Here is a 13,554-nt window from a genome sequence, read left to right as displayed (position 1 = left end):
TAGGCGATGGTGTGGTTCTCTTTACTGAGGCACAACGTGTTCTCCGTCCCTCAGCCCTGCCTGGCTTCCCATTCTCTTCTCCATTGGTTCCAGCTCCAAGCTTTGCGGTGGAGCTGGTCATTACGTGGTCGCCACACACACACACACACACGCACACACGTGTGCACAGGAGACCTTCGTTACAGCCGTGGTTTGTCTGCCAGGACTCCTTCTGTCGCTCCTTTTCCAATCCTCTCCCTGGTTTTTCTGCTTTGTTTCTTTCCATCCCCTTTCGTTTTCCTGCCTTTCGTGTGCTGCTGTGCGAACACTTCAGCCCCCACATCCCGGCCCATCGCATTCTGTAATTACAGATGCTGTAGCTGATTTCCGCACCGGCCTTTGTACCATCAGCTTTCTCCTTGCAGAGACACCGTGCCCAACACCCACAGTTTAATAGAGGAGAAATTTAATTTGACTCACAGTTGAGGGGATTCAGTCCATGTTGGCTGGCACCAAGGGAAGAACTCATTGGGAAGAGCCGGGGAGAGGAGAGCTGTTCACCGCATGGCAGCCGGGAAGCAGGGAGAGGAAGGAACCAGGGAGGACCAGGGGAGCAGAAGGACATCCCCCAACCAGCTCCACTTTCTGACAGCACATTTAGCTCTTAACTCATCAATAGATTCCCCCCCCTCCATTATCAAGTTACCTTCAAAAGCCCCAGCTCTCAACATGTGGGACTTTTGTGGAACATTCTAGATCTAACCAGTAATAGCCACCCGTAATCCCTTGTCCATTCCCTTCCCACACTGCATGGAAGTTCTTGACCTGCACAGCTGCATGGTGCAGGGTGTTTCTGCAGCCACCATGTGGGTCCGGGCGGGAGGGAGCTGGGCGCCCTGTGACCAGGCAGTGCCCAGGCCAGTACCCCAGCAGTTGTCTCCTGGGCAGACTCTCCGGCCCAGCCATCCCTGATCCCGATACATGGGAGCTGGAAGAGGATAGAGCAGGTTGCTCTATGAGCTGCTGCATCTCTCGGGGACTTGCTGTGCCAGGATGGGCAGTGGACACCCATCGGGCCCCAGGCTCCTTGAGAGCGAGGCCCTGTCCCTGTGCGCGTGCTCCACGGGACCTGGACCGCATCGCCTCCTTCGTGCTTTAAGTGCCCTCAGATGAACCAAACTGGAGCTTGTCTTTGCCGGCAGCAATGAACACCCACGGACCAGATGTCTTTATGTAACAGATAGGAATCTTATCTCTCTGCTGCTGTGAACGTCACTAATAAAAATAGTGTAATTAGCAGTCGCCAGTGCCAGCGCGGAGCCCCTGGGTGCACACATGCCTGCCGAGTGGGTGCTGAGTCTTTGTCTTACCAGTGACAAGGCAATAGGCCCGGCCGCTGGCCACCGTGACCAGAGTCCAAGGCAGGTGAAGCCCTCCTGGAGCCTGCTTCCTAGGATGAGCCCCCCACTGGGCACCTCTGTTAGTTCCCCAGCCTGTCGGATGCGGCACATGTCACTCTACCAGGCAGGACACTGAGGCTGAGAAGACAGGGACTCGGCAGGGACTTGGCTGGACCTGGAATCCTCTCCTCATCCTCCGCCCCGCCCACCGCCCTCCTCTGATGCTCAGAACCTGCAGGCTGGTTGCCAGGCGACCACCCACCCCCAGGAAAGACAGAGGACTTTTCAAACATTTCACAGCTACCGTGGCTTTTTTTTTTTTTTTTTTCATTTTAAAAATGTGTCAAGGTGATTTGTAATTCACAGGAAAATGTTGATACGGCTAAGAAATCTATTTTGAGCCGTAAATATTTCCAGTGTGACGGGGAAAAGCTTACAGAGTGCAAATAGTGGGTCCCTAGGAAGCAGGGCTGCTGCTGCCATCCCCATCCTGCAGATAACCCACATCCCACATTGGGGCCAGGGAGGTTTAGAAGTAGGCCTGCGACTCCAGGCCTGTGTTCCTCGGGCCCGAAACCTGCTTCTTAGAAAAGGAAGATTTTGCTGGCCTTGGGGGAGACTGGCTCTGAGTCTGCAGTGGCCCTGAGCGTGGACCGACAGCTGAGAGGAGGGGAAGGGGAGGGGAGGAAGGAGGGGAAGGGGAAGTTGTCCTTCCCAACTCAGGCTGGAGACTGGACGCGAGGGAGGGAGTCCTCACTCTGGAACTTTGGAGTGGAGCCGGTGATGCCCAGCTCTGGGCTGTAAGGCAGGACTTAAACACAGCGGGGGGGGGGGGGGCCTTCGCATCATCACATGGACATCAGTGACTTTTTCTTTTTATCGGTACCGGGGATCGAGTTCTGAGCTAAATCCCCAGCCCACGTCAATGACTTTTGTCCCTATGTCCCATCACCGCTCCAGTCATGTTTTCTGTGCCACTTCATGGGGACCAGTGTCAGCCACCCTCAGGTCCCTCCTGTGCTCTGTCGGAATGCTGCCGAGTACCCACCACAGAGCTGCTGGCTTCGGGAAGGTGAATTTAACTTTGCCAGCATCTCCCGCCCTCTGCTTTCCAGGGATGCTTTTAAAACCTGGGTTGCTGATGCTCCTTTACATAAGTGTGGGAGGTGGTAATCTTGGGCACAGTTGCATTTCTGCTAATTAAAGCTTCAGCCATGCTGCTTAGAAATATTAACAGCCATTGCAAAGATAATAGTTCGTCCATTACGATGAGCCTGGCTTTCATTTTTATGATCTTTTTAATTACACAAACCCTCTGGCATATTTATAATGATGGAGAGTGTGGTGGGGTATTGCTTCTCCACGAGCTGCCGTCTCTCCAGGATGTTTTTGCATAGGCAGCGTGGGGCCACAGGCTCTTCAACTCCCTCCGACAGGATGGATGCTCCTCAGCTCCTGCCCAGTGTCCCCTGCAAGGCCCTGAGTGGACTGGCACCTCGTGCTGGATCAGGGAGAGCAGTGCCTGTGTGACTGTGCCAGCCACTGCTTGCCCAGCCAGGCCATGTGGGGGCCCTTCCACCTGTTTGCTCCTCTGACACCCAGAAGGTGCTGCTTGGAGACTGCCCCCCGGGGCTCTGATTCCCAGCAGTTTCCGGCATGCAGACCTTTTTCACAGAAACCCCTGACCTAACCCCAGCAGAACCATCTACATCTCCACTGCCGACTTCCCCTTCACCATCCAGCACAGCACGATCCCTTGTTTTATCAAACCCAAAAACTCCAATCAGCCGAGCTCCAGAGGTGCAGGAAGATGTGCCCTGGGAGGAGACTTGTAGGCTTCGTGCCTTTGCCACTTTATTGTCCCCAGGACCCAACTGTCACCCATGACTGAAAGCAGGAGGGGTTCATTTTGGCTGGCGGATTTGGGAGGATTCGGGACGCGGTCACCTGCCGTGGTAGGGCGGAGCTGCCCACCTCCTGGCAGCTGGGAAGCCCAGGCTAAGAGAAGGTGGGGACCCTCCCTGGTGGCACCCAGGCACCAGCCCCACCTGCTGGCAGTAGGTGAATCATGCGGGAGTCATGGATCCTCTGTGAAGGCCAGTGTCCCCAGGGTCTGGTCACTTTCCAAAGCCCGCCTCTGAGCACAGGAGGCCTCGGGGCAGATTCCAGATCCAAACCCTAAGACTGGATGCAGGGGCCAGCCGGCTGCCAGCCTCCAGCACGGTTATGAGGTCCCGGTTAAAACTCTCACCCCTTAGATGGGAAGGCAAAAGCTGAGTCTCACGACGGACGTGGCTGTCTACGTCCCGGGCTTGAGGCCTACCAAGACCACCTCTCACCACAGTCCTCACTCTGGCCCTGGGCAGTCACAGGCTGCTGCCCCCAGCTGGCGAGGACATCGAGGGTGGGACTGGGACCCAGGCCTGTGTCCATCAGAGTCACTGCGCCTGCCTCAAGGAGTCCCAGCCAGAGATGTGGACGCTTACAGGGCACGGTGGCCTGCTGGGCTGGTGGGAGGGGGACAGCCACTTCCGGAGCCCAGGCCAGCCTGAGGATATTAGGAAGTGCTGACCGGAGAGGGCGACTATGAGTGACACCTGGGAGAGGAGCAGAACGTGGGTGGAGGAGGAGAGGAGCCGTCCTGAGCCCCTGCCCCCCAGAGGGCCCTTTCCTACAATTGCACCTGCTTTCCCCAGCTGCTCCCCCCAGAAAGCCCTCGGCTTTGTGCCTTCCCCAGAGCTCTGTGGCGACAGACTCCCCGCAAGGCTTCCCCTGCCTCCAAGTGAACGCTTGGAATTAATTGATTGTGGATTAAGTTGGGGCTAGGGGCGACCTCCGGCCCGGGCTCATGTTGAGATTAATTTATTCCTGTCGGCCTCCTGTTTCAGGATGCACCCGCCCGCCTCGCATGCGAGTTAAAAATAACGCTGAGCACGGGGCAATCTAATTAGGTGGCTTAGCCCGGCACTCTCGTGTGCCGTCTCCACCAAGCTCTCCTGCTTTGATGGTAACCAAAATAGAAGAATAAGTTAATCAAAGGTCTGATTAAATAGCACAGCTCCACCGAGCAGGCCACTGATTGCCAGGCTCCCGTCCAGGCAGAGCCTCAGGAGGGGAGAAGGGAGCTGAGGCCAGGCCTGCAGGAGGAAGTGGGGTGAAGGGTGCTGTGCTCTCAGACCGTTAGGGGATGGCTGGTCAGGAGCCAGGTCCCAGGGAAGGAAGGGTGCTGGGGTCGGGGACAGGCCTGAAGCTCCTGTGGACCTTGCTTCAGCTCCGGCTGCAGGCAGATGGCGCCCTCCCTGGTGTCCACCTGCGCTTGGCTCAGGAGAGGTTTGGGCTTCGCTTTTGCCACGTGCGTTTCTGTCCATCCAGTTTCTGTCCCTGTGCTAGCAGCATGGCGGTGCTGGTCGTGTTAGGTTTGCCCTGCAGGTCCTGCCCACATTCACCGTGCCCTTGAGGGAGATGGGTGAAGGGCCCGTCACTTTCCTTCTGCCTCCATCCAGATTGGCAGCTTCCCGGAGCTCTGTGGCCAGGCAGTGGGAGGCTGGGACGTGGCTCCCGTCCCCCACTGCCACGGATGGACCACGTCTCCGCACTCCTGCCAGGCTGCCTCCTGCCATGACGCACTCTCTGGACCCCTCCACGGCCCCTCAGCCTTGTAGTCCGCAACACTCTGCATCGTCCCCTCCCCGACTCTGCATGCATGCAGTGAGCGCTCCTGCCCCTGACCAGTTCTCTGGTGTCCTGGGTGGAGCTTCTTCCTCTAGGCCCTGGCAGGATGAAGGGGCTCTGTCTATGGCAGATGCTCAGAGAGGCTGAGGGTCTTGTCCAAGGTGACACAGTGATGATGCCCCCTGCCAGGAACAAAGGGAGGGAAGCAGGAAGCGGCTAGTGATGTAACCATCTTTTCCCGGTGTCCGTCACACACCAGCAGCTACTGGAGTCCTCTCCTCGGCATGTGACACAGGCACCACGTCCATCCACAGACAGAGCAGCATGAGCCGCGCCCAGGCTTCAGCCCCATCTCGTCTGCCTCCCCCGCTGCCCAGGCGCCAGGCGGCCAGGATGACGGCCGAGGGTCAGTCATTCTTGCCCTTTAGGTGGACCCATGGTGAACCGCTCAGCCTGTCAGAATGCTTCCCTTGTTCCTGGTCAGAACTGCACTCGTTCAAGCAGAGGGCCATTGCAAAGCTGGGAAGAGGAGGTGGCCAGAGTGATGTCTTCAGCAAAGCAGAACAGTGAATGGGGTGGTTTGGAGATGGCGCAGGCCTCCCGAGCTGTCCCTGGGTCCCCTCCCCGCTGTCCTGGTCCTCTGAGGAAGTGTGCCGTTTCCTCGGCTGCACAGCAGCAGCAGGCGTTGCTTGTGCTTGGGAGGGGACGCCCGGGCTCACTCACACGCGTGTCAGCCCCTTCGCTCCTTTGTTCTCCGCTTCTGCTGGTTACATGTGGCTCCGCGTTGTCTGATAAATGACAGCACTGCGATTTTAAGATTTTTTTTTTTTGGTGCCAGGGATTGAACTCACTCAGGACCTCACACTTCTCACACTCCACAGGCAAGCGCTGACACCACTGAGCTAAATTCCGGTCCACCATTGTGTGTTTTAAACAACTTTAGCTTGTTATTTTTTTCTTTTAATGTCGTACACACATGGTGTTAAACTGTACCTTAATCCACCTAGTTTTAGCCCGGCTCACTGCACTGCCTGGTGAGCGGGGATGCTGTTCCACTGGGCAGCAGGATGGTTGCCACCTCTTTATAACGTGAGGAACGTCTTTGAGAGTAAGATGCTGAGACTTTGTCTTTAATTCAATTTTTTTTTCTTGAAGAACCTGGTCCTCTGGAGGGCATGATGAGGACCGAGGAGCCGCGTGTGTGTTTGGATCCGGAGTGGCAACCCCTCTTCCACCAGCGGGGCTGCCACACGAGTCCCTGTGTTAGAGACGAGACCTGTACTTTGGGCCCGGAATGTGGGCCTCCCCTGGGGATGCTCTGCTCCCTCTGGTCTTCCACTTAGTGGTGCCAAAGCGCAGGCCCTCCGGCCGCCTCCAGCCACCTGCGGCTCTTAGCTGTTCTGCAGGGCCCCGAGGGTCACCAGGTGGATGTCCCTGGTTGTCCTTTCCTCTCTGTGACCCTGTGCTGCATGGGTTGTGACAGGGCCGCCCAGTGCGTTTGTCTCAGAACAAAAAGATGACCGACGTGCCGTCTACTGGGCACAGCTTCGCGGGTCCAGGGGAACCTAAGCAGACACTGCTGGTGTAGTGAGCTGCGGAGCGACTGCTCAGATTCAGTCCTGCCTGGCGGGCGTGGACTCGCCACACACTTCTGGACTCAGTAGATGGGCGCAGCCGTGCGCCTGTGTGGTGGCTGCCCCTGCAGCCCAGGTCCTCACTGCACTGCACTGCAAGGCTCTGCCGGGCGCCACTGTGCTGCGCTCGAGAGTCACGCAAATGAAACGGACTTCATGGAGTCTGCGCTCCCGTCGCCCGAGTGTGTTCTGAGTATGGCACCTGCACACTACCTATGTATAGGTCCTCACTTAGTGACCAGTGCGTTCATAGCCTAGGCACAGGGATGGAACTTAGTCACTAAACCAGAATCTCTGTGGCCTCTGATGACAGAAATACAGTAGGACTTAAAGAAATACACACCCCCCGCCCCAGGAACGTCAGGCCCTGGTTACAGAAAGAGTAGGCAGTGTGATCCAGGGTCCGTGCCCCCATGTCGTCCTTCTCGTGGCTCTGCTTTTCTCCGTGGACCCCCATAGCTCCTCAAATAACAGCTCATACTTATTTCATAACTGGTACTTTCCTTCTGTCTTGATTCCGATACATTTTCTTCCCCACAAATTCCCTCAGACACGTCCTTGAGCACATTCGCCTTGGGCCCTTTTAGGTCTCAGACATGGTGTGCAGTGATGTAGCAGACATTAACATGGGGCTCCCCTTCTCTCCTCTCCCCTCCACCCCCCTGCAGTCTGAAGTTTCCTGGATCCCCAACAAGCACTACTCCGGGATCTACGGCCTCATGAAGCTCGTCCTCACCAAGACGCTCCCCGCCAACCTGGAGCGAGTCATCGTCCTGGACACCGACATCACCTTCGCCACCGACATCGCGGAGCTGTGGGCCGTGTTCCACAAGTTCAAAGGTGACCGCCGCGCATTTTCCTGGGCTGGTGGGGGTCAGCCTGCCACCCAGGACGGTTGTGTTTGTTAAAGATGAGTTCAGCCCAAATGAGGATAAAGCCAGCAGAGAATTAAAAAGTAGTTAAACACCACCTCTCCTTCAGTTTGAAGGATTCGTATTTCTGTAGGGAAAGAAGAGCTCCATTCATGTGGAGAACCCAGCTGAGGATACTTTGTAGCCGGTACATATCAAATGTATCCATTTTGTTTGCATTTAACCCAGTGCTGGCACACTCCTGTGCATTTGCTGGTTTGCTCTTTTCTTCAAATATGCTACCTGATTGCCAAGCACACCTCTGAGGTGGCAGAAGTGAGTATTGATTTTGGAGTGTTGGAAATGCTCTTTGGCGCTCATTAGCATTCCGGTTTGTTGTTTCACTGAGGCGCCTGCATGTGGCTCTGCAGGACATTCCTCCGCCATTGCTGTAGCTCTCGCCGTGGCCTTGAGGTGCATGACGGAGCCTCGTGGGAAATGTGAGCCTGGCTGGTGGGTTGAGCCTTGGCACACAAAGGACAGTGTTCAGGAAGTCGCTTGGGCTGTTTGGCCTATGAACAAGTAGATCTCTTACCAGTATTTTCCTTAATAATTGCACTATTTTAAAAACTCTTTCCTGTATTGGACAAATGCTGTGGGAATGAAACTTGATAGTGAGATTTTTTTTCTTATTTCTGCTCTTTTTACAAATTGCACTCTGGTTCCTGTGTCCAAAAAGAAATCCGTTTGCCCCCTTCTTAGCGCCTTATCTCAAGAGGGTAAAGTACCACTTACTAATTTTCATAAATCATATTCCTGCTGGCTGCCTGTCCACCCTGGCCTCCCCTGGCCCCTTCTTGCGTCTCCCCTGGAGTCTTCTTAGCTCCGGACTCAGGGAGAAAAGACGCCAGGCAGCCACAGGAATGATGCTGTGGCCTCGGACTCTTCCCTTGTTAGCATCCAAGTTAACTTTCCTGTTCAGCTCAACAGTGATGTGTCAAAGACCCATGTGACAGCCGAAACCCAGTGTGTCCTCTCTGAGTCCCAGGTTCTGCCCTTTGATTCCTACACCAGGCCCTGAGCCTGACCGGGGCGGGTCTCGCAGGTGCCATCACAGGCCAGGTCAGTGTCCGCCTGTGCTCTTTTTGCTGGCTGGTGTTTTTGCTTGATTCTCCTGTTCTGATCACACTCAGCTCCCTGGAGACAGTTTCTGTTAGTGACATGGTATTTTGTTCGTGCTGTATGCTGATAGGGTCTGGCGATGCGTTCCCAGAGCAAGTGTTTAGTGCAGCCCTCCTGGGTGCCAGACTGGCTCCGGCTCTGGGGAATAAGGGCACAGGTGGAGTTGGCTCCTGTCCTGGGGGCGCCCGAGCTTACCTGGGAGTGCGGAGGCTGAGGAAGGGACCCATTACCCAGGGGAGTCCCCTTCTACAGGGTGCTCTTGCCATGCTTGAAGGATGACAGCAGGATCTTAGGTGTCCCCTCTCACTCTCCCTGCCTCAGCCTGGCATCCTTGTTGAGGGGTCCTGTTTCTGCTGCTCCTTCCCCAGCTGCTGTGACCCTGAGAGCGCTCCCTAGTAAACTTGTGGGCTGAGGGAACAGCAGCAGCCCCTGGCCCCAGTTCCAAGCCTCCTTGGTGAAGTGTAGCTCAGCAAAACCACTAGGCCAGGAGCTCAGCTGGCAGCGGTAGCTGGACATCCCGAGCCTTCTGCTGCCAGCAGTGCTGGGGGCACTATGTGGCCAAGAACGGCAACACCTGCAGCCGTGGCTGAGCACCCCAGTATGGCACAGGGAAGGGGTGGTCGGGGTCGGGCTCTGCTCCTCCCACACCTGGCCCAAACCTTGGACTGGGGGACCCTGGGACCCGGCAGAGTAGGTGGGCAAGGGCCGGGCAATAGCCAGAACCATGGGAATGTAGGCAGCTGAGGTTGTGTGCTGTGTCAGTGTGCTTCATTGTGGCTTGTGTCTGGGTGGCCCCCCAAAGCCGGATGCCATTGTAGGTGGCACTTTCTCAGAGGTGGCTGAACCGAGAGTGTGGGGTTCAATCATGGTCCATGGCTGGGATTAAGGGTGGGTGGTTACTGAATCAGTCCACTGATAGGATTGGCACTGCCCTAATCCCAGCAGCCTGGACACCGCATGAGAGACAGAAAGAGGCTTGTTTGTTTCGCTGCCGTCTGCCCAGCATGTTCCCCCTGCCATCGGCCTGTCGTGGAGCCAGCTGCCCATGCACCGTGAGCTGATAACCCTTTCCCCCTTCGACTCTGGGTGTCGGGTATTTTGTCTCAGCCATGAGAGAACATGGACAGTGCCTGTCCTTCAGCACGTTTGTCTCTGGCACCCGCTAGGCTCCACAGTGCGGGGCACATTAGATGCTGCTTTTACCTGAAACTGTGGTGGTCGTGGCCTCTGCCACACTGGGTAGTAGACTCCCGAGGCACCTCAGCAACGAGGCCGATTTGGCTGTGTTCAACCCACACGGCAGAGGAGGAACAAACATCTGAGGTGTCCCAGCCCATCCTGCGTTTCCTGGAAAGCGCAGAGGTGAAAGCAGGTTGCGTGCTCCGCATCCCCCCAAACTGGAACGGCAGAGCCGGGTCCTGGCCTAGAAGGAAAAGTGTCAGCATCCCGACCCAGGCACGAAGGCGCTGCCCTTGGGGCTCTGACATGAGTGGCCACAGGGAACAGTGGGCCAGATCCCGTGCAGGCCACAGCGGCTGCTGGGTCTGTTGCCCATGGACTCGGTTCCTCCGCAGTGCAGTGAACTCCATGCAGAGCACCATTACTTGGGGATGCTATGGGGATGCCTTGCCCTGCGGATCTAGCCCAGAACCAGGCCCTCCCAGTCCTTGGAGTCCCCACGGCCACATTCACCCCACATCAGTGTTCAGAGCCTGCCCTGGCGCTGCTGCCCACCGATGGAGCTATCTGAGAGCAGGGTTGGGGAGCAGAAGCAGACCTGCTGGGGGGGTGCAGATCAGAGCCATGGCGTGTGAGGCCCTCCCGCTGGGCAGGCACCTTCTGCAGGCTGGAGGCTGTAGAAGAGGGCAGGCCTGGCCCCACTGATGTGTGACCTGGCGGAGGGCAATAAATACTGAGCACGAGGTCAGAGCTGTACTACATGCTGCAGAGGGGCAGTGGCAAGGAAGAGAGCCGGAACAAAGGTGTGTGCCTGTGTGTGTGCACCCGCGTGTGTGCAAAATTGAGATGGGGGCTGTGTCTCGCACATGAGATGGGGCACAGCTGTGGCCAAGGCACCTGAGACAGGCAGCCCCAGGGCAGAGCTCAGCCAGCCCAAGACCACATGGGCCTGCCACGCTCACATCTGGGGACTGTTCTTGTCAGCCAGACCAGGAGACCACGCTGCCCATCTTCCCAGGAGTCAGGGCCGCTGGGGTCAGAGCAGAGGTGATCTCTACCTGCCTGTGTTCCCAGCGGGTCATCCAGCTGCTGCCCACCCTGGAATAGAAGCAGAAGGAGTTGCTGAGGAGATGCCCATTCCTGCGTGGGGCAGGGGTTGTGTGTGGTCATCTCAGCGCGGGCCATCAGGCCAGGCCCTGTGACAGCCCTGGTCAGCAGAGGGAACTGCAGGTTCCAGGAGGGTCAGTGCCAATTGTGCATCACGACCTCCTTGAGACCCAGTGGGACAGCTCTGTGGGGCCACGTGGCAGCTCACTGGCAAGTGGAGTTTGTGAAGCAAAGGGACAGTCCCAGCACAGTCTGTGGATGGAGCAGGAGATGCCCACCAAGCTGGTAGGGCCTGCACCTATGTCAGGCGTGGCTGTGATTGGAGTCACTGAGACCCTAAGTATCCCCCTCAGCTGCACAGAATCAGAGGCGATGACCTTCAGTGGGAGGTGTTATAAACACGCACCCACAGCCCTCAGCTTTTGGGAAGAAAGCTTGGCCGAATGGACAATGGCTTTCTGATCTGAAGGACAGACGTTCCCCTGGGAGAGGAGTGTGTGCATAGTGTCTGAGCTGTCCCTGATGGAGCCTTGGCCGCTGTCACCTCATGCCCCAAGCACAGGTCCTGCAGGCCAGAGGGCTCTTGTGAGGGCAGACATCTTACTGGGTGGATCCCAGTAAGGGGTTTGCATCACCAGCCACTTAGTTGAACGCCCTGTGAGTAAACCACGTTGTCATCTCTCAGCCTGGTAGGGAGAAGCTGCTACCCTGGCCCCTGTGCGGAAGGCTTGGGCCGGGGCGCTGACCAGGCAGGGTAGCTCTGAGAGTCACCCAGCTCTTACAGTGTGGAGCTGGGATTCCCGGGGATGGGTGCAGCTCAGTCTCTGTGGAAGGGACAAAGGAAGCGACCCCAGGTGGCCTGCGAGCAGATCTAGAGGGAGGTCAGCCCATGGTGATACAGGCATTCAGAGGACAGAGGCTGAGCCCTGGGGCTGCAGGGTGGCTTCCCAGGACCTAAGAAATGGACACTCAGCCTCTGCAACCCTGCTCAGCACTGCTGCCTAGAGCGCACCTGCAAAGAGCCGGCCCAAGGGCCCCATAGTGGGCTCCATGGGTGAGGATGGCACCGTGGTCAGCTGCCCCATGGTGTGAGCAGATAGTGAGGCCTGCAGGGTGGTACCCATGAGTTCTGTCTGTTGGAACCAAATCCCAGGGACTGATGGAAGAGCTGGCCTGATAGGGGTGATATGTGCCTTACCAGAGAGCTGAGGGCCTGTACCCTCGACTCTGAGGGCACAGTCAGACAGCATGTACCTGAGGCAGAGAGCTGGTTTTGCCACCTGCTGTATCTGTGGCTCTGTGACCCCGGGACTTCCTGGTCACCAGAACTGTGACACAAATCTCCAGTGTTCGTTCTTTACGATAACAGGAACCCTGGCCTTCCTGGACATCCGGTCCACAGCGCCATCGGGCCAGGGCTGGTTGCAGTGTGCGGTGCTGAGTGAGGGCTGTGTGGGAGGTGGTTCTGGAAAGGTGATCATACAACCTCCATGCTTGTACGAGATGGCCTCAAAGGAGTTTTAAAATCTCTTGAGTTCTTCAGGTCCTCTGTTTCCTGCCCACTATGTCCCCGAGGTGGAGGAGCTCAACCTAAGCCAGGTGCGGTCTTCACATCTGGTCCCAGTGGGTCAGGCAGCTGCTTATGCCGGACGGGAGAGAATGTGGGCTCCTTGTGGCAGGAGTGAGGTCACAGTGACTTGCTGGGCCTGTCCCCTCCCGTGTCCCAGTTCACTGTTACCATCCAGTGTGCCCCTTCCCCTGGTTTGGAACCCTCCTCCTCCTCCTCCCCTGTCACCTTTTGGTGCCACATTGCCAGGTGCTGGCCTGGATTCTCTGAAGGCTCCTTGCGCCCCCTCCTGGAGCTCACATGCATAGCCTGACGCTTACCTCACCCTGACCTCCCGCTTTGGAGAGACCAGTCAGCTGCAGGCAAGAAAGACTGGAAAGGATGCAGGTTCTCCAGAGCAGCTGCTCACACAGCCACAGGCGCTGGCGCACTGTGGGGATGCGGTCACCCGCCCGTGAGTCGGCCAAAAGCCTTGTCATCGGAAGCTCCTGGGAAGAGAGTCTCCCCCAGTCTCCCTGCCTCGTTTTGGGTTTTGAGGCCCGTTCCCAGTTGGTCCTCCACCCTTTCTGCTCTCCCTCCTTGGCTCCGCACTGCGTCTGCCCTGGCCAGGGCTGTGGGTCCTGTATCTGTCACAGAGATGTGCAGCTGGGGTGATGTCAAGGGTTTTCTGCCCTCAGACTTGGGGAGAGGTGTCCATCGTTTCTCTGTGAGCCTGGCCAGGACCCTGCCTCTCCCGACTGCAGCTGGGGATCCACACTCCTGCAGGAACTGTCCTGTTCCTGGAAAGCCCATTAACAGCAGCCCTAGGCTTTAGTTCGGTGCTTCCAGCCACCAGGCTGCATGTTATTTAATGAATGATTTCCTTCTTTTACTTAGTGTGATTTTCTCTGGTTCTTAAGCTTGAATTTTCAGAGACCCACAGCAGGGACCAGCCCCGTCCTGCCCTCCACTCTCTCCCTCCCCCTTCCCTCGCTCCCCCCTCC

The 13,554-nt window shown here is 57.1% G+C and overlaps 1 protein-coding gene across 4 annotated transcripts in view; it reads left to right on the top strand.

Annotated features, from left to right (window-relative positions):
- Large1 (LARGE xylosyl- and glucuronyltransferase 1) overlaps window positions 1–13,554 on the top strand; it is a 324,947-nt gene that overhangs the window by 195,532 nt on the left and 115,861 nt on the right. For all 4 annotated transcript variants that reach the window (XM_063255551.1, XM_003462316.4, XM_013143002.3 and 1 more), the window contains one exon: window positions 7,354–7,525. In XM_063255551.1, the coding sequence (XP_063111621.1) occupies window positions 7,354–7,525 (172 nt within the window). The remainder of the gene's footprint in view (window positions 1–7,353; window positions 7,526–13,554) is intronic.

The sequence above is a fragment of the Cavia porcellus genome, unplaced genomic scaffold, assembly GCF_034190915.1.
Source record: "Cavia porcellus strain 051 isolate PalLab524CR breed Dunkin Hartley unplaced genomic scaffold, mCavPor4.1 scaffold_8, whole genome shotgun sequence".
Taxonomy (NCBI): domain Eukaryota; kingdom Metazoa; phylum Chordata; class Mammalia; order Rodentia; family Caviidae; genus Cavia; species Cavia porcellus.
The sequence above is the reverse complement of the archived record's forward strand: the minus strand, read 5'-3'. Positions and strand labels throughout refer to the sequence as shown.